Source organism: Rhododendron vialii, chromosome 2a, assembly GCF_030253575.1.
Source record: "Rhododendron vialii isolate Sample 1 chromosome 2a, ASM3025357v1".
NCBI classification, from domain to species: domain Eukaryota; kingdom Viridiplantae; phylum Streptophyta; class Magnoliopsida; order Ericales; family Ericaceae; genus Rhododendron; species Rhododendron vialii.
The window spans coordinates 40636145-40661939 of NC_080558.1; the positions used below are offsets into that span (position 1 = coordinate 40636145).

The 25795-nt window shown below is 38.0% G+C and overlaps 1 protein-coding gene across 3 annotated transcripts; it reads right to left on the minus strand.

The window, feature by feature from the left end:
• Window positions 1-7301: 7301 nt before the first annotated feature.
• Window positions 7302-25170, minus strand: LOC131317754 (uncharacterized). 3 transcript variants are annotated; one of them, XM_058347361.1, is made up of 18 exons: window positions 25042-25170; window positions 24770-24959; window positions 23609-23771; window positions 19436-19566; window positions 19085-19188; window positions 18831-18926; window positions 17186-17279; window positions 15683-15803; window positions 15398-15597; window positions 13971-14062; window positions 13843-13898; window positions 12481-12570; window positions 12228-12327; window positions 11109-11213; window positions 10950-11022; window positions 9212-9375; window positions 7928-7982; window positions 7302-7799 (listed from the first exon to the last, which is right to left on the minus strand). In XM_058347361.1, the coding sequence occupies exons 1-18, from the start codon at window positions 25042-25044 to the stop codon at window positions 7744-7746; spliced, it is 1893 nt and encodes a 630-aa protein (XP_058203344.1). In that variant the 5' UTR covers window positions 25045-25170; the 3' UTR covers window positions 7302-7743. The 3 variants fall into 3 exon arrangements, with proteins under 3 accessions (XP_058203344.1, XP_058203345.1, XP_058203347.1); XM_058347362.1 differs by having other exon boundaries at window positions 7302-7839; XM_058347364.1 differs by lacking the exons at window positions 24770-24959; window positions 25042-25170 and adding an exon at window positions 21504-21564 and having other exon boundaries at window positions 23609-23733.
• Window positions 25171-25795: the final 625 nt, after the last annotated feature.

A 25795-nucleotide genomic window follows, 5' to 3' on the forward strand; every position in this document is an offset into this window, starting at 1 on the left:
GTGTGTGTATACATATAGGAGGGCATTCATATAGATATATATATATATATATATATATATATATATATATATATATATATATATTACAGTTCAAGTTTGGGTTTGAATTTTGGTACGGATATATATTGTATAAAGCCGAACCTGAACTGAAACCCATTGGCTTTTACAAACCATAAACTAAAACTAAACGCATTGTAAAAACTCAGGTAAAAAGTTAAAAACCGCTTCGTAATGCGTACAGTCTACAGATTGATTCGGGTATCTATAACAGAGAGTAGGTGCTAATTACACTAGTTGTAGCAAGGAAATTAAGCACATAGAAACGAGAGGACCCATTCTACACATGAGGTGTTGGGAGAATGTCTTGGAGGGTGAAGAGCAAGAAGCATCATGCATTACACTTGCCCAGGCTAGCCTGCCCAAATGCACTTATCACTTATGTTAGGATTGTGAGGCCTACTCGGTCCTCCTCATATTGAATGGAATGAGGCCTTCCTTCTTCTAGGGCATGTCACGTGCCTCTGCCCCTCTAAGCACGTGTCCATGTTGGACTCTTTGGAAGTAGGATTTCCTGTTGGCTTTTTTTTGGAGTATTTTGTGTGGGAGCCATGGAAGGCTAGGCTAGGGTAGGGCTTGGTGAAATCATTAGTGCAAAAGTAATGAAATTTGGAGCATGTTAAAAATGAAATGAAAGAAAATGCTAAAGCATACATTAGTCTTGAGAAGTGGACTGGCCGGCCCTCTGTGGGACCCATTAGTTTTAGAAGCAAGATAAATGCCTATTAAGGTGGTTAATTGGCTCAGGTCAGCTGTTAAAGGCCCATGCCATATGCTTGGTGCTTGTTGCTCTTAATTGTGCAGGGTCATAATATGGTCCACGTTTCCTTGTTTCAGTAGGACGTATAGTTCAAGGAAAATCATCAGTGGAAATTTCTCGACAGAAGCAATACTATCCCATAATTATCGACTGAGGGAATATTGCATCTTAGAAGCCAAACATGGTTTTCGACAGCGGAATTAAGCCTTGAAGGCTTTGTTATATCAGTCGAAAAGTGAAAAGGTTGGTGTAAAATTTATCTAAAACTCTTCGAGAGTTGGGGGCATAAATGTTTACACCGTTAAAGGTTATCACCCGTCGATATCGACAGAGGGGTGATTTAAAACTGGTTAAATTATTCACTTGGGTTATGGGTTAGCCCTTCACTCAAATGAATAAGGGGGGCATTGTTTACACCATATATTCACCGCCTGTCGATGATCGACCGAAAGGTGGCAATTATGAAAATGCTTCCTATTTTATTATTTCGTATTTATAATATAACTAGTTTTTATGTCTTTTATTTCTTTGTATTTTAAAGAAGTACAGGATACTTGGCATGCTCTACACATATAGAAGTTAAAAAGGACACTTGTCATCGTCCTACACACTTTGTTGTTTGTATTCTCTGCTGCAGGAGGAACTAGAGTTGGCTCTCCCCTTTCTGCAGTAGGAACTAGAGTTGGCTCTCCCCTTTCTGCAGTAATTTCAGACAGATTGCCATTTGAAATACTCATTAGATTGGGTAGTTAGATATGTTGAACTTAGCTTATAATACTTGAGTTGATGTAATCAAAGGCATTTATATAGACTGGACATATATGCAATCAGTCGCAACAAGGTTTTGAAACAAAACACCAAACGACAATCAAGGGGTTGGCCTGGTGGTTAAGAAATGAGATCAAGGACGAAGTCAACATATGAAGAGGGGGTCACGTGCCCCATGGAATTTCATCCCCTACCCCTTTTCCTTTTGGGTGTACGCCTACTCAAAAAATATTAGAGAAATTGGAAATTTTGGTTATAGGGCTTTTTGTCACGTGTATCCAACCAAATCAATAGACCCCTCAAAGAATTAAATGCTTGTTCAGGGAGGTAAATAGCAAATTGCTATTTTGTTTGACATGTTTAGTCCATCCAACTCATTTTCTAGCTTTTCAAAATAAAAGTCGAACAATCCATTGTGGAACCACATAAATGATCAGTGCAGGGTTGACAATGATTTTGTGGTATACATAGATAGAGCAAAATGTTTAATATGAGATTACTAACGAAGCAATCACACAGAACTTTCAAAAGATGAAAACTCGTCCGTGTCAATTGTAAAAAAATTTACCAATGAATATTGAAACTTTGGGCAAATTTTCGTAGTCGTCCCTCTAGTTTTACGGTTGTCTCAATTTCGTCCCTCTAGTTTCAATTGCCTCAATTTCGTCCCTGTAGTTTGTTTTACGTTCCAAATTGGTAAAATCTTTAACACCGTTAATAAAACTAACGGAAAAAATATGATTAAAAAATTAAGTGCTCCAATTTTCAATCCGGTTGAACCGGTGCGAAGATCTTATTTTTTTGATCATTTTATCCTAAATGGTCGTAATGAATTTTTGGCTCTAAAGCCTTTCAACGAGCACCCGAAGACTCGTTATTTAATTTCAGGGCTCTCTTAGGGTGCTCATTGAAAGGCCTTAGAGCCAAAAAACCATTATGACCATCTAAAATAAAATGATCAGAAAAATAAGATCTTCGCACTTGTTCAACCGGATTGAAAATTGGAGCACTTAATTTTTTAATCATATTTTTTCCGTTAGTTTCATTAACGGTGTTAACGATTTTACTAATTTGGAACGTAAAACAAACTAGAGGGACGAAATTGAGACAACCGTAAAACTAGAGGGACGACTACGAAAATTTGCCCTAAAACTTTTGCGCTTATGTTTACAAGCTTTTGTGCCTAATGCAGAGCGTTTCTTTATTGTATTTTACTGTAAATATTTTTAAGTTTATTGTAAAGAGGTGCTCCCTATGAATGAAATTTCCGGCTCCACCACTAATTTTGAGATTTTGGGGTTTGTTCCCTCCGAAGGTTTCAGGTTCGACACCTCAACTCTTTGGGGCAAGTCCATGCGGAGCAATTTGTTCCAGCTTTAATTGGACTCCCGCTAGTAGATGGTGAGACTGAGCCTTCAGAATTAATCGAGGTGCACATAAGTTGACCTAGACACCTGGAAAAAAAAAAAAAGATGGGTGGGAAAGAGCTAGCATGCATGTTGTGGCTATAGGGCGCTGTTCACATGTACACACACAACATTTATTTTCAATGAGAATAAGTTATATACACCGGCAATGGTCCCAATTAATAGAACATGAAGACATGGCGCAATGTAATTAATTTGGAGAAAATTAATGTTTACACCAATAGTGTAAATAATTTAATCTCATTTTGGATACTTGGGAAACAAGATGGGAAATTAAGGCTGACAAACTTTACAAAAATGGTAAGCACACAAAATGGAGAAAAAAAATTTATTACGTTAAATAATAGAGATTAAATTCTTTCCACCGGCGGTGGAAAACCCACTTTTCTAACACCGTCTTTTTCAGTCCTATCGTGTGCTTATTGTTGATCTAAACAGTTCATCTTGTAGACTCCAAATAATAGTGTATCTATGCAAAAAATAAACTTGATCGGACATCGATAGAACTATCAAAAATTGAATTTTGCTTTATAAAATGGACAGTTTATCAATCAGATTATTGACAAAAATCAGATCGTCCATTTTATAAACCAAAATTCAAATTTTGACATATCAACCGACTTTCGATGAAGCTGATTTTTTGCATGGCAATACTATACTATGAACAGTTCAGATTACAATAACAGACGCTCGGTAGGGCCCATAATAAACGGTAACGGAAAAGTGAAATTTTACACCGGCAGTGGATAAAATTTATTCTCTAAATAATATTCCCTTTCATCGATTTACGATTGAATGCTAAACATAAAAATTTTAGTAAAGAGAGAGTTTTAAGTGTTCTTTTAGTACATTTAGGGCGCAATTGGATGCCGTATGAGTTTTGGGTGTATTATTTAAGAAAATGGTGATAAAATAGTAAGGGGTATTAGTTAAGAAGGGATGGCCATATTGATGTGATGTTTATAGAGGGGGATAAAATAATACTTGGTTTGGATGGAGAATAAATTTGGGGTACAAAGAAAGGTGTATAATGTAAAAAGCTGTCAAATGACTTTTTTGTCCTTGTGCATTATTAAATTAATTTATTCATTGAATTAAATATAAAATTGCAAAATTTAATAAAATTAATTATTTTTCAAAATTAAGCAATAATAATTTAATTTACTAATAAATTAATTAATTCAATACGTATAAAAATTTTAAATTTGTTTTTTAAGTGTTTTTTTAATTAATTTCATTGTTTTTTAAGTGTGGAACTTGTCACACATGCACACAATTATTTTTCTTCCCCTCCTTGTTCTTGTCGCCCTTTTGAGAGAGAGAGAGAGAGAACGACAAAAGCAGCGACAGAAGAAGAAGAAGAAGAAAAGCTACGGGCTGGTTCGATCCTTTCTTTCCGATCCTGGTGAACGTCATGGCCAAGGTTCGATCTCTCCCCCCCTCCGATCTGTTGTTGTTGTTCTTCCTCTTGGTTGCTGTCACTGTTCATCCCTCTCTCCCTCTAGCCAAGCGAACAGCTTGTGTGTGTGGGTGTGTGACTGTATTAGGGAGGGTAGAAAGGTCAAAAAATAGGTGTATAAGGTCGGATTAGTTATTGCTACCTACGGAGGTGGCAATAAATTAGTGCCCCTCCAACTGTGTTAACGAAGAAGGGTATAAAGAAATAAAGGAGGAAACAATAATCCCAAGCGGTGCTAACCTGTCCAATCAGGAGCCAATACACCCGGATTACCTAATACACCCAACAAATGCGGCTTCCAATCGGGCCCTTAATACTCTCACCGGAAGCTTTGAAGCGGGCTCAGGTTATGGTTTATACAGTCCGTTTCAAATGAGGATTATCTCATTTTAGTTAAAATATGGACCTCCTCATTTCTTTCATTTCCCGATCAAATTTCGATGATTCGAGCCGCTCAATGTGATCAGAACGTGATTTTAATGGTACTCGCGAGAAATCAACAAAAAAATGACCTAAAAGGGCTTCATCCGAACAGTTTTTATTAAAGGGTTCAATAAAAAACTGTTCAAATCAAGTCCTTTCCGGTCATTTTTTTTGCCGATTTCGAGCGGTTATTCTTAAAATCACATTTTGATCACATTGAGTGGCTCGGATAATTGAAATTCGATCGGAAAAAGAGAGTCCGCATTTTAAGAGATTCTCATTTGAAACATTCCAATGGTATATATACCCTAAGGTTATGGTTATCCCGATAAATGGTTCTCAAACTACATCGGAAATTTGGTATTTTCTTCATTGAGAATGCGCCATGCAGGAGAGATCACAGTCTAATAAAAGTAATAATTTATTTTCACAAAGTTTTCTAATTAGCTTTCACATATGAGTCATATGACCATGCATGCACACTGATTGTGGTTCTTTTCAATAAATAAATAAAACTATGCAGTTATGGGGATTTATTGGTAACAGAAACAAACAAAAAAAAACAAAAAAAAGAGAGGAGGAAATAACAGTCAATGACGTGTTTTGATAACTAATATTTGCCAAAGACATTTTCAGCATTAGCAAATGTTCATGACATGTCAATGACGGATATTAATTATTAAAACACGTCATAAGCCGTTATTTTTCCAAAAAAAAAAAATCTTAGATCCATTACGAGAATCTGGACCAAAGCCCAGTCCACTTGTTATTTTAGTAAAGGTGTCGGGTCCAATTTTACACTTTTTGTAAGATCTAAGGTCCACTCCATTTAAATTTGTGGACAAAGTTACCCACGCAGTGTGCACAAATTGGAAGCCAAGGATACCGGTGACCACCCTCGTCCGACCACCACCAATCCCTCTCTCTCCTGGACCTCTCTCAGGTGGCAGGACGACGACGACAAGGAGGATCAGAGCCTGCACCGTGGTTGATGATGGAGACGGGCGACAGGAGGTTAGGGCTCCGTGTCACTATTCTTTCCGATCACTTGCTTCACGTACGCTCGTCGGAGTTTACGTAAACCAGAGTTGGCACAGTGATCGATGATAGAGACGATGATGGGAGGTTAGAGTGTGTCCATGGGAGGAGACAAAGAAAAAACAAAATAATAGAAAAAGCATAAAGGCAAAAGAAAAGGCAAAAGCAAAAAGAAAAAGAAAAAATGAGAATGGACTGAGCGCACAAATAAGAGGTCTTTAACTCATTTTGGGTAATTTTTCTCATGTAAAAAGAAAATTCTTAGTTTTTAATCGATTCTACGTAGCAGACCAAAGAAAATTTCAGATCTTTGGTGAGCTTGAAAATATCATAATATATATATATATATATATATATATATATATAATGAAAATTATGAATTATGCATGAAAATATTTAATTTTTTATTTTTAAGTTACATGTTTTTTTTCTAATGGACTAATCTTATTTTTGTTTTTGCACCCATTTCAGATTGAAATAGGATTAAGAAGAAATGTCCCGCAAAAGAAAGAAAATTATTTGTCAATTATTTAGTCGTGGGGTTTCAAATTAAGAGAAACAAAGGCTCTGTCATTTCCAGTACTACTATGTTCTTGGAATGAAATGTCTGGCAGAGAAAGAAAATGTGGTTGCTTTCACATGTACTATAATGCAAAATGTTGCTTTCACCTCTTTTTGTCTTCTTCGATCTGGCCATACCACTTGGCATTGAATCATCCACATATATAGTGTAGGTGAGTGTATTTGATAAAGAAGTTGGATTGAGGTTAAAGAAAAGAAAGAAAGAAAGAAATCACTCCAAGTTGAAATTATATCTGTATTTTCTAGGGTCTGGACGTAAGGAGAGGAGAGAATGAACAACAACAATGCTATGGATTGCCAACACCCTCCCAAACATGACCGCCACCAGGCGGTCTATAGTGTGTTGTGTGCGTGGAAAAGATGTGTGCTGTGTGTGAAAAAGAGGAAAAAATCACAGTGAGTATAGATAAACTAATTTCAGATTTCGTTATCTATGAAAATCTGGATTCAGTGTTATGGAAATCACATCAACAGATAATGAGATCCATCAAATACTGTTATATGAAAGTTGCCTGTTTTTAGGCGAATGGCATTATTTGTGAAAATCTGAATTCAATGCTATGGCAATGACATCAACAGATAATGAGATCTGTCAAATTCTGTTCAATGAACACGAAAGGCCCAATGCATATCATCTGAAACTGACTACCAACTCAATAAGCTAAGCCTTGCAAGAGGCATTCAGTAAAATCAAAGAAAAATTTATCAGTTTCTTCTTTGCCAACAACGGCGGACCGTGAAATGTTCAAAAATGACACGAAAAAAAGGAGAGTTGGTATAAACATTGTTGGTTCAATGACTCTCGCCATATATTCCACCAAGTATTTGTACATGGGACAAGGGTTTCACAGATAAATAGTCTTGGAAGCAATGTCACATTATAAACCACACTACACAAACAGATAGAGATGTTTACTACATAAATTGGAGGCATGATTCATATCTTCTTCTCAACCCTCATCCGCAAGATGATCACAATGGCATCCGTCAAAGTAGAAAATCTGTGAATTTTCTCGGAAAGGAGATGCTTTTACAGATTCTAGTAGAAATGGATTTGAGAATTTCCATTGAGTACTTTTTATACATCAGTGGGGGTGGGGGGAATTAGTGGGTTAACCAGAGCGGTTAGACGTCCCTCCATAGACTCAAACCCCAGAAGAACCACATCTCCATCGAATACTTGATCATGGATCAATGGGCAGGGAATTATGTGGGAGAGTGCCCTTTTGTTATCTCTCAACAGCCTCTCTAATATGGGGAAATCGATCAGCCCAACGAGAATATCCTGCACCCAAATTAGAAATGGTATAGTTTTTCGACTGCTGCTGGAAAACGGAGATAAAGATACATCAAACAGACAAGAAAAGCAAGATCGACTGGGGAAGAATTTAGACATTCATAGAATTAACTTACCTGAGGAAACAATCTGGTGAAGATCCACTTCTGCTTTAGCCTCATCCAAAATTTCCTGAGTTTCATCAGAAAAAGGACTACTGTCCGTCAAGGTTGTCAAATCGTGAATCGAATCGAGAATCGGTCGACCATTTTCCAAATCATGAATCGTAACGATTCGGTCCAAATTTTGAAAATACATTGAAAAATATAACGACGCACCTACATAATAAAGATACATTGTAACATCAAAAAATTTAAGCTTAAATCTATATTAAAGTTTGTTTTCTATTATTAATTGATAATCACATGGTTGAATAGGAAAGACACTCGTACATAATTTGAAAATAAAAACTATAGTAAAATGGATATGTGCATATAGGTGTTAATGATTCATTACAAAAATGAAAGCTTAACCTTAACAAAGTAAATGTTTGTAGCCTGATTGGTACGAATCTAAACTAGCTTGTATGGGAACATATGTGGGTTGGTTCGAGACTCTGAGCCCTTTCCCGGTCTATGGTTTAGAGGATACACGAATTGAAAAGATTGATTTGTGAGACAACACATTCATATAGATATTATCCTCAACAGTATTCACAGTTACTTGTATAATTACCATCTAGCAAAGGCGAATTGCAAATGTGGTTTCATATTAGTCGAACGCAACAGATGTGATAAACCTTGATTCACCTATAGATTCGAATCATTTTTACGTGAATCGTGAATCGTAAGATTCACCACCGATTCTATATAAACCTTGATTCACCTATAGATTCATATCATTTTTACGTGAATCATGAATCGAATCGCGAATCGTACAATTTTGATTTTTGATAACCATGCTGTCCGTTAGGATACAGAATTTAAGAACAACATCAATATTATCACATCAAGAGTTAATTTTTTGGTGTCAACCCAGCCCAACCTGAACATTAAGAAAAGTAGCTTGCTAAGCTGAAGGTCTGTGTTTGGGATGAAACATAAAGGAATTCCTTATTATTATTATTTTGTTACCATAGACAGGTACGCCAGCCAGTGGCTGAGACAGGGAGTTGAGGTAATATGAGCACCTATTAACTATAGCGGTGTAATTTTCTTCCCATAATCTGCTTGCAAAAGCCCTAATTTTTCAGACACAGATACACTAATAAAATATCCTAATTAAACCAAGAAACAACAGTTCGTAAAATGATACAGATAAATACATCAAATGTCCTAATTTTTTGAGACAAATGTTAGGTCTTAACTTTCTGTTTTAAGCCGAGAAACTAATGATGTGATCAAACATGAAAAACAGTGTACCTTCCCACTTATAGCCAAACTTCTCGCAATGAGCTGAGAAAGACTATTAAGGAGTCTTTCGTCAAAGCTCGGATGTTGCAGAAGAGCCTCCTCGGAAGTTGAGTCAAATATTAGAGCACAAATGGTTGAAGCCATCATTATTGCCGAAAGGTCATCAGTATCACCTGAAAACACGTCCGTAGACTTACACTAAAAGCTCAAATGAGCTAACCAAATACTTTGACAAAAAGAAAAAGATTCACGAGCACAAAAAAAATAAAACAGGAGTCTGGAGGATAATCATCAAAAGGAGATTCCTTTCTGAACAAAAAACACTACTAGCAGCTATATGCAGTAAAACCAGTAGTAGTATAACTTCCCAAATAGACAAGATGTCCTTTTTACCCTTCCTGTGGTGGATCATAAGCATAAATGCATAGTTTGCCGGTGTTGGGGGTTTTCTCAATAAGATTTCATCACAACTTTATATTTGTTTTGAACGTTAAACATGCCTTTGGATCACATCCCCAAATTCATTGATGAAAGAGTACACTCCATTTTCCCAAAGAATCAAGTATAGTAAATTTTGGGCTCTATAGATGAAAGGTCGATTCCATGTATAATACAAGCCGAATTACTCTTCCACAGAAATGGAGACTAGAGTGGGAGGTCGATTCCATGTACAATACAACCCGAATTACTCTTCCACAGAAATGGAGACTAGAGTGGGAGGTCAATTACATGTATAATACAAGCCGAATTACTCTTCCACAGAAATGGAGACTAGAGTGGGAGCTTGAGTCTTATTTTTCTTTGTTCACTTAAACGTTCTAGGCCTTGGCTCAGATGTAAAGGTCCAGGCCAATTAGCTCGTTATGATGCATCATCCAAATGAAGGCTGTGGCTTAGGCTGGTGGGCAGTCGCATTACAAGAAAAATTCGTTTGTGGGTCCAAATCTGAACGTAATTCTAGTTGCTAGTATAGCATAGGCTTGATTTCAGGAAAGACTGACCATCAAGCTGGATATACAACAGGCCTAAGAGAAATAAGCAAGGGGTTTCTTTGGTTTATATAACTAAAAGGGCTGCTGTTGACTCCAAAGTGAAGAAAGCAGTTGGGACTTTTATATCCCTCTCAAAATTCTTCATATTTTTAATGGAGCTAGAATAAACTAGTTTGGGAGCTCCAGAGGCCTCAATAAGGGGAATCCTTCATCATCGTGCATCTTAGAGGTAGAAGCTTCTGGGTTGTTGCAGTTCAGGGAGTCATCCTTAGGACGTAAGAATTGGAGCATGAGCTACCCTCTACTTCCAGGTTGTGGAAGTTAATTGCTGCCTCATCATAGCATAATTATCAAAGTGAACTTAAGTGCCTGTGACCATTCCTCAATAGAGATGCAATATGCCATGTATACCCAAGCCCAAAAGATAGTTTAATACAAAATTTAAAAAAAAAAAAACTGCTAAATTTATCGAATGGTGTCCTGATGTAGCATGCGATAAAGAAGATGGACAAAACTGAATTTTAAATGCAAGGAATACACCCTCCTACAGGTTGAACAATAAAGTTTCCTGCTGCTGTCTTTGCTTCTTGCTTGCACTAACAATGAGATTCAAAGATAGATTATGTGAAGCAACTCTATACAAGCAGTGTGAAACACAAAGAAAAAAACAATACAAACAGAAGGTAATATGTTTCACGATTCTTACTAGAAAATAAGACAAGTTTTTATTTACAACACAGAGACTGAATGGATACCTGTCCAATATGCCAATGCTCCTAAAAGATGAACAAAACAAGCTTCATCTAACGGAACTTGAATTTGATCTCTCTATTAAAAGAATAAATAAAACACATTAGCAAAATCCTATATGTATCACCAGGTCATTATATCAGGTGATGCAGTGATTGCAATACCTTCAAAAGAAGATTCACAACTGTATCACAAGCCAAGAATATAGAACCATTATCATGAATCAGGCTGCCATCTGGACCAACCAATTTAATCAAGCACTCCACAACCTGCAGAAAAATATAGAAGTCTCACCTACTAAAATAATGCTATAATGATGAAGAAAAGACCTAACATATTGTCTTGGCTGAGCTGGTGTACAAAAAAATCTGAGCAAGGATACGAGGATACATAACAGATACAAACAATCACTAACAATATGGGGAAACGTATGAGAAATGAGAATAGCATGTGATCAAGTCACAGATTTAGTCCTCAGGAATAACGGAGCATACAGAGGGGGCCTCTTCCTATGGAAGCTGAGGTGCTTTGATCTATTCAACATAGAAGCAGAAAATCCTCCCAAATACACCATGTTCAAGTTATCCTTGTAAACTATAGTCTACCATGTTTTGAAGAGAAAGAAATTCCAGGATCTTCAAGCACCGGAGAAGAGAATACAGCCTTATGATCTCTAACACCCAGAGGACATAAGGGACTGTTTGATTATCGAGATAATGGTAGAAAGTGCGAGAAAGAGAAAAAACTACTCATATATTTCTTGGTGTTCACTTACTAAGAATGTCCTAGAAAGTGGTAGAAAACAAACTAAACTTTTCCGTACAACCCTCTAAAGCTAGAGAGCTTGCCTTACTTTTTCTCACAAAATTGTGAGAATCAACAGTAATTACTCTGGCTTCCTTATTTTCTTGCAAAACCTCCATCCTAATCAAACAGATGCAAGAAAAAAATACATTTTCTTTTTCTTCACTTTCTCTCATTTTCACTTTCCATTATATTTTTTTCGCTCATCAAACGGACCCTAAGGGATTCTATAAGTTCTTGGAAAGCTATCAAGAAAGATAAAAATTGGGTCATTGGCAATGAGTGGCATGATCTGATAATGATTTTTACTTCCTTGTAATAGGTTTGAGTGCTACTTGTCTTAGGATGTGCTTTAGCTACCTGTAGCTGAGAGCACATAATAAGTTGGCTCCCTAGGTTGTTAGGCCCAGCTCTGGTCTGGTGCTTGGATGTTAGGTTTTTCCTACTGAATTAATTTACCCAAAAAAATAGAGACTTACAGCTTTATAAGCTCCTGAAGAAACAAGAACTTTACATCCATAATCCTCCATTGTTGTTTGACAAAGCATTGGAAGCAGAAAACATACAGCGTAAAAGGGGCTGCAATTCATCAAAATACGTTAGTCTCTGAGGAAAGGTCAAGCGGAGCAGGGAACTAATGAAAAACATTAAATATATACACACACACACACACACACACACACACAAGCACGCACACACGCACGCACGCACAATAGTTGAACATGTTGAAACCTTGACTCGTCTTCGCCTTTGATTGAGAGCATAAACCCTAAAAGTTCCCTAACCTTTTCTTCGCAAGCAAGAGGTGTTTCTGCAAGATAGCTAAAACAAACACATGGATTAGCTTACCAGAACTCCACTCTTTTTTATTGGCATGATTAGATACTACATGTCGGGGGGGGAAAAAGAGAACAAGTACATCAAGGGACAATAAGTCCACCAAAAAGTAAAGAAAAGGATAACAAAGCGACATTTCACACCGGTCTTCAGTCCCTACTAATCAACAAACTGTGACACCCTTTGCAAGTGGGAGAGACAAATTCCCAAAAGATATCAGATAACAAATCTTCTCCCAGAAATTTGAGTCTTCCTATTTTCCTCAATGATTTTTGAGTTCCATTCTAGCCATGCTACCCAAAGTGAAACTACACATCTCCAAAGAGACTAATACCAACTGTATGCTTGGGACTGTTAGATATTTCTTGGAAGGTACCAACCTAAAACCAATTGGCAATAGGTGGAGTAGCCTCTAGAATTTATTAACCAAGCTTGGGTGACTTAGAGGAGCGATGTGGGACAAGTCTAACACTCCCCCTCACGTGCAGCCCGGATGCACGTGGAGGTGACAGACTGACTCGGGCGACAGAGATGACAAAGACTTTCCCACGCGAGGTGAGGCCACCCAAGACCTAGCTCTGATACCATGTTAGATTTCTTGGAAGGTTCCAACCTAAAACCAATTGGCAATAGGTGGAGTAGCCTCTAGAATTTATTAACCAAGCTTGGGTGACTTAAAGGAGCGATGTGGGACAAGTCTAACAGGGACATGGGTTAATTGTTTTTGAAAGGTCAATGCCACCAAGCAATATCACCAAGCTGATGAAAAGATATTGCAAATAAAACAACATCTGAATTTAAGAAGGATAATGATTTGCAAATTCAAAATCTTCCATCAGCCTAGAGAAAAAAACAAAGAGTACAATTTATCCCAAGGAAAGTGGAGATAAAATGAGGAAGAAAATGATAATCACTCTCCAACTCTAGCCCCTCAACACTCCTTTGTGAAAGGCTAAAAAGCAAAAAAGAAGTGCAACAGGCTAGAAGAGGAGCGTGAATACCAAAACAACCCCTCCCCCCCCCCCCAAAAAAAAAAAAAAAGACTACATGGGTTCTGTTGTTGTAACTAACACCACTATGTCTACCCAGCATTATAAAGCGTATATGCCCAACCAAAGAGTATGTACTACTGCAGAAGAAAACTTGAAGGGTCAAAGTTTTCTTCAACCAACTGCAAGTTGACACAAAGAACACGTAAACACAAACGAAAAACATGACTGTAGTAACCCAATAAAGAATTTAGAGCGAGAAGGATACCTCCCCACAATGCGCACTGAAGCGAGAAGATCATCTCCTTTTGTTTGTCCATGATCCTGCAGAATAATTATTGTGAGCTCAGGTCCTCAGGAGCACCACAGTAACTTTTAACAAGTGGACATACTTACCTTTGCATCTTGTAAGTACTCTAGAACCACGCCAATCGTTTCATTGAGCCCAGAGATTACCTTCATGATAGTGCTCTCACTAATACCACTACCTGCAAATAGTGTTCCAAAAGTTATTTTGGCCTGGCGCTGCAGTCCATATGAAGATCAAGGAAGTAAAATTAAAAGAAGCAGTAAAAGTTAGACTACGGAATTGAAACCATGACTAGCCATAAAATTTATCACCAATTAACTCCAAGTTTAGGTAACTTAGTAATGTTGTTGTTCCCTAGTATTCATATCATCATATGACTGTTGCTTTAGTAATTAGAAAAATTACAACCACCCTTTCTCCTTCTCCTTCCACTTGGACTTCGACTATTGTTACTTCTTCGACTTGACCCCGAGATCCCTAATTCTTTTAACAGACAGAGACTGCCTCCACTTCCTTTAATTAGCTTGTTGAGGAACGTGCTTGACTATATAGGGCAGCGCAGCCCCAGTTCCAGTATTGGAGGAAGCACATGGCAAGTAGGACACCTTAAGAAAAATATCTCGCGAGGTCCAGTTAGTTGACCTAAGCTAAGCACTGTTCAAAATGAGTAGAAATGGCTTTTTAAATGAAAAATGCTAAAGCGGCAGGGCAGGATTTCCTTTGGTGGGTGGCAGGAGCAGCGGGCAAGTGCGTGGTAGGCCAACAGCCCAGTGAATCGGGCGTACGGCGAAAGGGGGGCGCACGCTGAGCAAGTACAAGAAATTCGCCCCGCTCCACTTTCTTAAAACCAAGGACCAGTACGGGAGGTAAAACCAAGGACCTATAGGTTGTTCTATTTTGTAATTTTATTGGCCATCTTGATACTTAATCTAGCATCCATAGCTATTTTGATCACATCCCAGCATTTCACATTGCTTTTTGACCCCCAATGCATACCTAGCATGTCCTCAACTCTCTAACTATAAATAGCAGAGTAAGAAACCCAGACGGTTGTGTCTAGACACTAGACCATGTCTGGATGTGTCAGTGTCAGACCCAGATACCTAAGGCCGATAGACATCTCCGGGATTCTCAGGTCACCAATTATCATTAAAAGTATAAGCTATTTGAAAATCAACTTAAAGAGACCAACATACACAGTGTACATCAAAAGATGTGTGATATGAGTGGCGAACAAACCGAGGATGTGTGCTATCTGAGTGGGAAACAAATACAAGAGACACGACCCAAATGCATGAGGTCAATTAATTTTATGGTGGATATATTACATATGACGTAACCTTGATCCCTCTTCACTGAGTAGGCAATTTCGAGAACCCATCATTTGTTGTGGATCTCTACGAGAAGGTAAGCTTGACAAAAACATGTATAGAACTTCTCAAACTTGGCAAGATAGCTCAATAAGGTAGAAAAAAGTTCTGTGGTTGCAGACAAACTGGGCAAGATCAAGTACCTTCATCTCCACCTATGTTTGAAATCAATTTGATTATCCTCTCTACCAAAGAAAAGACAACAGCAAGGTTCCGCTGCTTTAAAAGACCTGACTCCGAGTTGGATGAAGAATTCTTGGAAGCTTCATACTTCAAGTAGGCGAGCTCATCAAGAAGAACAGCAACTTCGACTCTTGATGACTCCAACACGAGCAACATACACCTGCCAGTAGAAATAGGCAAGAATAGAACCAAGCACACACAGAAAACAGGGACAAAAAAACCACCAGATGACTGGCTTTGATTACCTGTCTGCTGGAACAGGGAGCTCTGAACTAGCCAAGTTCATCTGACCAATGAGCCACCCCTCACCGACTATCGATATTACGGACTCTACCAAAATAAGAGCCTGAATCTTTTCAGCAGGTGCTGCAAGTCAAATTACATAAGTAGGTATTTTAAGTTCATCCTGGGCCTAAGAGCTCCATAAAACAAAGAACACAAAAATCAACATAGGATATTTTCCAAACAATGGGACAACACCACTGATCAAGTTTTCATCTAACATGCAGTAGCAAGGGAGGAACTTAAATAATTAATAAATAGACCAAGCACAACAGATATCTCAACAATAGATATAACACTCGTCTAAGATAACGCAGCAACAGTACAGCTTTGACAAACACAGCACAAAAAGAGTGAGGAACAAGAGAGCAAGGCAACAAAGTTTAGCTCTCCAGCCATTTATTACCCAATGCTAAATAGCAATAATAAACCAATCAGTTTCAAATCTACATACACATGCAATTCATTCCTCCGGGCGAGCTAGCTGATCAACAAAATGTCCCAAAGTGCTTCAATTAGCATGTTGCAAGAACTTAACTAATAGGGGGCAATGGATGGCTAATATATTTGCTCATATTGTTGGAATATTGTTAGGATGAATTCCAGGTAAGAAAGTTCCTTTACCAATTTATCAGGGAAAGCTTTATCTTACCTCATGATGGCAATGTTCCAAAACAACACAACTTGGAAGGGCTTAACTGAGGAAAAGCAATTAGCTTGAGTGATGGATCGGAAATTTGGGTCACTTGAATCTTGATCTCCCTTACTACATTCCTTCATAAGGTCAGGAATGGCGGATGAAGAACTACAAATGAGAGGCTTCGCCCAATTCTACTAGCCCTAGATCAAACGGTACAGGTGCTACTCATAAGGACAACATGCGGTCCTTCCTTTGTTCTTAAGTGCAAGCCGCAGATCGGGAAAGGAAGCATTCAACTAAGTCGAATTCAACTTCCATGAACAAATGAACCAATATTGAGCAAAACATAATATCAAAATATTCTACATCAAGTTTTAGCTAATCTTGCCATAGGCTACTAGCTTCCTTATTCTACAAATGTCAGAATAAACGCACTATAAGGAAAATGTGGACGAGTTGCCCGCAATAAATAACAGAACTGAAAAAGGTTAGGTGTACTTCTCAGGTGAGAAGAGGGTTGAAGGAATAGAATGAGGCATATGTAAGACTGTTGGAAGGTTTAAAAAGTGGCATCAATAAAACAAGCACTCCACTGTCATTTGAAGACGTAATATTCGAGTGGAGAGATAATGCCAGCAATGAAAACGTTGAAAAGACGAGAGAAAAATGTAAAAGAAAGAATATATCTTCACCGTTGAACACACAATGTTCAAACAAAAATATTCTAAACAGCACCAAATTTTTAAAGAGGGCAATATATGAACAGTGCCATTTACAAGAGAGAGTTGATCAAAGTAAGTTAGCACTACAAATAAATCAAACGTACCGACACGATTCTGCAATATTGCCACAACACCCACACGTATAAAAGTTGACCAAATGTCATGATTCATTGAGCGGAGAGCCTCATGCAATGGTGCCTACAAATTCCAAGATGATGAAACAATCACGATCAGAAGTTCCTCCAGGCTGCAGTACATTAAAAAGAAGCATTTACATCATTTACGAGTTTGAGAAGACATAGTGTTCAACGTGTTCGATCTTCATTATAAGGAAATGTTTTGCAGTTGCCAGTTGGTATGTGAAGATGAGGGTTTAGCTCTGGCATTTAACGTAGAACCAGAACCCTCATTAGGGTAACCAATTCAACAACCAGGTAGGTTCCAAGCCTGACCTAAAATATTAGACCAAAATCACAGGTACAAAAACTTCCACAATAAAGAGGCTAAAGAGCTAAGATGCTACAATGCTATTTAACAGAAGTAAATTCACCTACATTCAATTATGATCCTGCTCCTTGTATAGCTAACATCTTCGGATCTGTGTTAGTTCTGATTTTGTGGCAGCCAATACCGTAAAAATGTTTTATTGAAAGATTCTTAAAGAGTTGTGGGAAACAAAACATACTTCATTGATTTCCGAAATCTCATCTCAATTCAAGAAGTGACACCAAAAGTTGGACTGACATCCAAATACAAGTCACAAATCAAACACAATATGGAATTCAAATACCTACATGGTAAGTTGGTAACTCTTTATTATCAGTGCTATAAACTTTATATCACCCAGAGTTACTTCGGTCACTGATTGAATTAGTGATGGATGCAACCCAAATTATCAATCTATAGGTGCACTAAAAGCTAAAAAATTAAATCCCAAGTTTCTTGACCAGAGCATCTAAGCAAATGTCTTCAAGACTTCAATTGATGAATCATATAATATGGCATCTAGTATGGACAGGATTGCAACGACCTGATTACCTTAAATATCACCCAATACCGTTAGATTCGTAAATTTTGTTGCCAAGAATAACATACTAAAATCTTGTCCCGATCGGATACTGTCTACCACACCATTGATCACTCAGACCCGACACTCCCTGTGTTTTCTTTCCTTCTCTCGGCTTCCCCTGCCTTTCTCTCAATCTCTATTACTCAAGCAAGTAATTTCCCTTTTCTCTTGATACAAAGTACAAAATAGAAGCTACTCACCCAATGAGGAGCCCAATTAAAGTGGACACATGTCCAATTACTAGCATTTTGTTTGCTTCCCCCAGCACATCATAAAGACCTATACCTATCCACATGTACACATGCTCACACCTCACCTGCACACTCCATGGGCATATAAACACAAGTGACACCAAATCCATACATAAATCCCACATATGAGGGATCTCTGTTCTTTAATTTTCTTCTTCTCATAACCACATACACTAATTCTAATTGGAATAGCTACCAAAACTTAGATTCTAATACTCCAGGCTGAAGTATTATAATGTTCATCAAGTTATCCAAATTTAGATCTCAATAAGCAGTCCTTCAAGTGAGAGACACTTAATGCAAATCAGAATTGAAAGGAACCTAAAATGCTTCAGCAATGTCAGGTAGCATTAAACATCACAAGCCAATAGTTCATAGAGAAGCGTCACGCATACTTTGAAGAGATCGTAATGGAAAACACTGACATACAGAATGTTTTGAGGACATGATGGCAGATAGTAGGTGGAGTGCTTCAAATTTCAATGCATCGTGCAATACAGCAAATTGCTTTGAAATTGCTGCAACCTGAAACAACAATGAATGTCAAAAAACTTCTCTACATTGCCAACTTACATGTCACAGATATGAAGACAGACAAAAAGATATGAAGCAATTGAACTGGAAAATAAAACTTCGAACTTAATATTGAAATGAACTCAACGCTCCACAACAATTAAGCTCACCATCATTGACAGCTCTGACGGATATTCATTGCTAATGGTGTCCAGGGACAGGGTAGTAATCAGCAACTGAACAAGCCTCAATGAAAACTCTACTGACTGAGAACCTGCACCAACATTGCACACCATAAGTATCTTCAGCTTGAAGTTCGAGCAAAACCCTTGACCATAAAAATGTAATTTTGGTCAACTATTGAGTAGAGTTAGACTGCACAACAACTAAGGCGCTAATGATTAATGACAGCAATTTCCATGGGCCATGTTGCCACAAGCCCCTAACTTTTACCCTTCGTACATTATTCCTACTGCTGCTCCACTATTTTACAGTTTTCTAGTACAAGATATATAGATTACCATCTGGAATATTAGACATCTGAGAAGCTAGCACGGTCAAGCCCCCACATTCAATCAATCTTGAAACTCCATCTTTATGAGCATCCGATACCAAGAACAAAAATTCATAGCATTCTTCAAGGACAGATGGCCTGTATTAAAACATGTTATTATAAGAAGAAGCTTAGGAAATGAGATGCACAATACGGGTCAGCATGATTATTAGGGGTGTTATTTGGTTGGTTCGGTTCAGGGTGGATTTGCCGGACCCCGATCAGGTTCGGGGTATATAATTCAGTGACTGATCCTGACCGGTATTAATTTCTGTTCGGTTCGGGGTGAGTTCGGTCCGGTCAGGGATTTTGGGGAGTTCGGTCCGCCAGAAATGGGCCTTAGTTGGGCCATTTTTAAAAACTAACAATAGACTATGGGCCATGTTTGGGACATTTTTTCACCCATATTTGGGCCATTTTCACATGTTTCTCAACCATATTTGGGCCATTTTCAACCTTAAGTCAATCACCCATATTTGGGCTATTTTTTCACCCATATTTGGGCCATTGTACCTTTTTTTTTTTTTCAAACACCAATTGAAAAGAAAATAACATACAATAGACATGCTCAAACAATTACAACTTTTACAAGTACTCTTCCACCTTCTTTTTTTTTTTTTTTTTTTCCAATCGATTGGAAATATCTTCTACACTAGTGTATATAACTTGGAGGAGTTAAAAGTAATTTAGAACAGAGAGAGCAATCGATTGGAAAATTTTGCAAAAACGTAAATAAATCAAGCAATGAAATTCCAAAAAATAAAAAATAAACCAGTAAGAGCCAGAAGTTAACAATTCAAAATTTTGTTTGATTCTGTAATTGTTGCTGGCATAATTCAAAATTTTGTTTGAAGTTAACAATTCAAAACATTAAGAGCCAGAAGATTAAAACGATTTATATAAATATATATAATATATATGGTTCGGTCGATTCGGTCCTACATCGATTCGGTCGGTCCGCATTCAGTTCAGTTCAGTCCATATAGATTTCCAGAAAATCGAGACCGAACCGACCTAGATTCGGTTCGGTTCGGTCCACCCGGAACCACTAAAAAAACGCCCCTGGACCGACCGAAGACCGAACCGATCGGTCGGTTTTTTCGGTCTTTTTCAGTCCGGTCGGGTTCGTAACAGCCCTAATGATTATGCGGGTAGATCGCCATATCAGATATGTGAAAGAAACTTAAAGGGCGTTTCTCTGAGAATCAACACTTAACCAAAAGAATTCAAACAAAGAGACAGAAAACTAACTCATCCGGGGTTCAGTTTCCTCAGTAGTTACTTTCTGCGACCATATCTCGTCTTAGTCGTAGGACAAAATGTCATCATTCCCCATACATCACTGTTAGGAGTTTGGGTTTATTATTACGGAGCGAGGGTAGTTAGTCTGTCAAATTTTGTAACTCTCTCAATGTAGGAGATATTAACCTTACGTGTATGTTTAATAAACACCCTGTACACTTTTTTCCTTCTCTCTAAACTTCAACCGCATAAACTATTTTCGTCTATCCCATGCCTTCATAGACATACTCCTTAATGCTGCATGGAATGCTGGACTGTATCCACCTTCACCCAATTTAACAATCTGGACACCTTCTAGCTTACAAGATTCAAACGTTAATTGTCCTGTCATTATTTTTTTTTTTTCACCTTTCATCCATTTCAGCATCATCATTTTTTTTTACCCTTCATCTATCTCAGCATCCTCATTTTTGCCACATTCATGACATGTAAATTTAATCATCTGCAACTATATAAAGGATATAGTGTATCAAGTAGTCTTTTAGCCATCAACATGGAACTAATAATTCCACCTTGATTCCATGTAGCTTTTACATCCTGACTTCTTGTTTCCCCAGTCCACAACTCGATTCTTATCTCACCTATTTGGGTTTAGTTAACATGAATCATTCCTCTTCAGCAACCACCAGCCACAACTCGACTCTTATCCCACCTATTTGGGTTTAGTTAAACATGAATCATTCCTCTTCAAGAACTCCTGCAAATCCATCTTTTCAACTAAATCAAAGGCAGACCTGTATTTTCCCATGGCATCAATCCATTGTCTTTCAACTTCCTCTTAACTATGCAATTAATCTGCTAACCAAAAATAAGAAATCAAATCATGTAACACCCTGAACTTGGATCGAATCGTTCCTCCACATTTCAGACCAACACAAAGTAGTGCATATTGCCTCTGTGAATCAACGATGCAATGACTTATTTTGATTTATCTTCAATTCCTTTCAGTTCTGACTCCCAATTCTACATCATTTCCTATCCTATCCTATCCTCTATTGTAATGTCACTCTTTCATTTCAACAGCCTCATTTCATCTTCGAAAACATTGCTATTTAACTGCATGCAAGACATTTTGTACCATACAGCACCCATGAAAGGAAAAAAGAAAAAAATACTGCAAAATATGTAAAGATATGTACAAACCCCCCTCCATCTAGACAAAGGCTCTATGACCACACACCGGTAAGGAAGCCCTTCTCCATTTCATCCAACCTAAGTACCTGCATCCTTAGGAGTTTCTGCAAGGAAGGTAAGGCGCTACACAGCATGTGAATAATTACAGAAATTGGCAAGGTTCGCCAATGATAACAGCACATGCCTCCACTTCAAACCAGTGCTTTCTCAGAGTGTTAAATCCTCCATGCAAAAGTGAAACATCTCTAACCTTCAATGGATCACAAAAGAAACCAAGTTGATCTGCCAAATACCAATCTAACTACCAAGAATGATAGGGCCCACTCCTGAGGGTTCAAGTAAAATGTTGGTTGAGGACAGCCCAATAAATAAAAAAAACTGCTCAAAATAAGGCATTCAAATCCCTACCAGGGAATATTGATATGTCACTTTAGCTGAATTATGTTAAGACTCCAGTTATCTTGGTTTGTGAAGATAGATTAGCCAAAGAAAAACAATTGAAATTAAATAACAAACACAGCAGATGCTAGTGCAAAATTATGAAGGTGAACACACTGGGTTAAGTAAGGCTTTCAAGATTCCAAAGCATCTCAACCCTGTCCCAACACCCAATCAATTGCAATGTTTAACACGTACCCATCTGAGGTACTTCAATTCTAGGCCGCACTAACCTAGTGGCTGGGCTTGTGCCCAATAACAACCACGAGTCCAAAGATCGTAGCTGGACTGCGCACATTTAACTCTGCTTCCTCCGTAAAAGAAACAGGAACCAGATAGACTGAACTGTTCTAATTGGTGATTGCTTTAAAGGGTATCAAACTGTTCTTTTTTTTTCAATAAGTATTATCCTTGTTTTCTCTCATATGTGCACCATTGTGAAAACAGATCCCATTCCTCTTGCCAAAAGCTCACAACCCATAACACCTGTAAAATGGCAACAATCTTTCCATCAATTGTCCTTTTCCAATTCTTATTCATGTAGTATACTTTCCTTCAAATTCAACTCGAATGGAGGAGAAGGGCTAGTACTACTGAGTACTGTCCTAAGTTATATTGACAATGTCCTTCATGCCCAATTTGTGCAGGTTAAAATGCCTAATCCAACTCAAGTTTAACTCCCAGGGTAAGGAGTTCAAATATAAAAATTGTAACTCTCAAAAAGCAAGCAAAGGGAAGTTTTCCATTCTTAAGGCAAACTTTTAAAGATGACTATTTCTCCAGAGTAACATCAATAACAAGAAAACACAAAGCAAATGCAGGAAGGAAAAATCAGAATACATGGAATTTCACAAATCATCGGTACCTTAGAGATGAAATTCTATACTGCTAAGCTCGTTGCAGTCTTGCAGATATGGTCATCATATCCATCTAACTAGGTAACCTCAACTTTCTACCTACTACATCTCTCAAACCATGTTGTAAGCAGAAAAGCATAATGCACTAAGTATAACTTTACTTCTTCAATCCTTTACTGTATATGGCAACATGATGTAATTTTTGTCTATTGGGTTTGATATGTAGGTTTATACATTTCCCGTAAATTCTAGTCATCTTTAATCATTTCAATGATTCTAAAACATTATATTCTTATTTTTTGGACCAATAAATTCAACAGGTTCACAATCGTGCTTCCTAAGTCTTTTTCAGGAAAGATAATTGCTCTGGAAGAAGTTAAAGGAACAATCTTGTATCGGAAAAGCCTTACTCTTTCGACATGATCTCCAATATGAGAGGAATCTTAGAAACCATATCTTCAGATGAAGCTATCTCGGGAACCCGACAAAATGCAGCAAGAACCGTAATCGACAATTGTAAGTATGCCTCCCGATTTTCACCACCACTCCCACTCACACCTCCGTTTCCCATCCCTGCGAAAGAAAAGATCAAACGGAACATCAAAACCTTTAGAATTCTGAAACTTAACAATAATCTTCATCTGTACTCAAGATTGCTAACATAGCTACAAAAACCAAACGAATTAACTAAATTGAGGTGTATACTATATAAAGACCAATAAAAAAGAAATTAGATGCCTATTGTCTCCTATGTTACAATGATTCGGGTACGGCCGAATGGGAATGGGATGCGCCATGTGGGTACGTGTATGAAGGTTTGCCAAAAAGAACTCTACGACGTATTATTGCATTACATTAAGATTACAAAGAATACAAGATTAAATAGAAAAACCCTAGTAAACCCTAATTAACTGTATCTGTATGACAAAATTACCTATAAAAACACTATTAAATAACAAGAGCCGTAAACCTAAATAGTATATATTTGTTCCCACTTCCCAGTGTCTACTTGTTTGCTTCGTTAATTCCCAAGGTTCTAACTTCTAAAAGTCGCTAGGCACTAGTCAGGCGGACACCGCCTGGCGCCTAGGCCAATTAATCGGCACCTAGACAGTAGGCGAATTTTCCAATTTTTTTATTTGTTTAAAATATTCTCCTACCCCCTCCCCTCAAGTTTTGAGATTTTTGATTGTGTCCGAGAATTGGGTAGACTGAAAATGTACATATATCATAGTAAAACTACACCAAAGCACCTTATATTGTATATTCGTATTACCATGACACTAAAGCCTTTAATTTTTTAAAATCACATTGCCCACCCGCCTAATGGTCCGTCTAGCCGCGTAATCCGCCTAGTAGCCTAGCGTGCCTAGACAAACGCCTAGGCCCCCAGGCCGGCGGCGGGGTATCGCCTGGGCGCTGATTAATCAGCCTAGGCGGCCGACTTTTAGAACATTAATTCCCCTGTAAGGACACCAAAGAACGGCTAAATTTTAAAATTCTTGGTATATTCCACACAGTTTCTACGTGGAAATAATATCTATCAGATAACGGAGAGTGATATAGTGTACCGGTTTTCAAGAGGCGGTTGAGGAACTGAACACCGACCGCATCGTAGACCCTGCGAATGGAAGCGTGGTCGTCCTTGTCGCAGAATTTCGTGACGAGAAGAAGACCAGCCAGGCGTTGCTCGTCTCTCTCTCCCTTCAACAGCTTCAAGCAGTCTTCAAGCGACGGAGTAGACTGTTTCTGCTGCGGCTCCTGTCGGTTGTTAACAACACGAAAATTTTAGAGAGAGAAACATACATTATGCGGAGTGAAGTTTAGAGAGAGAGTATCTGACCATGGGGAACACTATCAGAGAGCAGTTGAGCAGCGGCGGCAACACGGCGGCGACTTCGGTGGTTTTTGGCCGGAAGGAACGGCGGTTTTCTGATTCGGGGATGTTCTTCTAGTTTCTACAACGAAACAGAAACAGAAGGAGTAGACAGTGTTTTAAGAGAAGGAACGATGTCGTATTAAATATGGTTTGGTCCAATTAGAAGGCTTACTGGGCCTAGGCCCAATTTTGAGAGCCCGATTGAGCACTAGGGGAAGGCCCGAGTTTATTGGGCTGAAGTCCAGCCCAAGATCAATTTCAGCAATTTTTTTTTTTTTTTTTTGTTGAGTTACCTGAACTTTTTTCCTAGAGTTTGTGTTTAAAATATTAATTACCCTTCAATTTAATAAAAATGGTAAGTTTGTTCTATGAACTCTTTCTTTCTAATTGGTTGGCGTATACTGCTCTCGAGCAAATGCGACTACCTCTCGGGAAAACTCCTACTTGATTAAATGCAATCATGTTTACTATTATCTCGTTAATCTATTTTTTCTAGAGGGATATTTAAACTTGAAGAACTTTGAATCTGTAGAATGTGCGTTTTAGATTATCAAATGAAACAATGATGGACTCGTGTCTTACATACATACTGGCATACTGCGCTTTGTATCATATTTTTGTAGTTTTTTTTTTTCTTAGTTTTAATTACAATTATATTCATCCAACGAGTTATTTGATATATAGGAGCAGAGAACATTTACTCGTTTTCAAATTTGTA

What these genes read in the sequence shown, in the direction of transcription:
- LOC131317754 (XM_058347361.1), bottom strand. An exon ending in GATGTCTAATATTCCAGATG is followed by an intron (nt 19,189 to 19,435) that starts GTAATCTATATA and finishes ATGTTGGTGCAG; the next exon opens with GTTCTCAGTCAGTAGAGTTT. An exon ending in CTTCAGGAGCTTATAAAGCT is followed by an intron (nt 11,214 to 12,227) that starts GTAAGTCTCTAT and finishes ATTTTTCTGCAG; the next exon opens with GTTGTGGAGTGCTTGATTAA.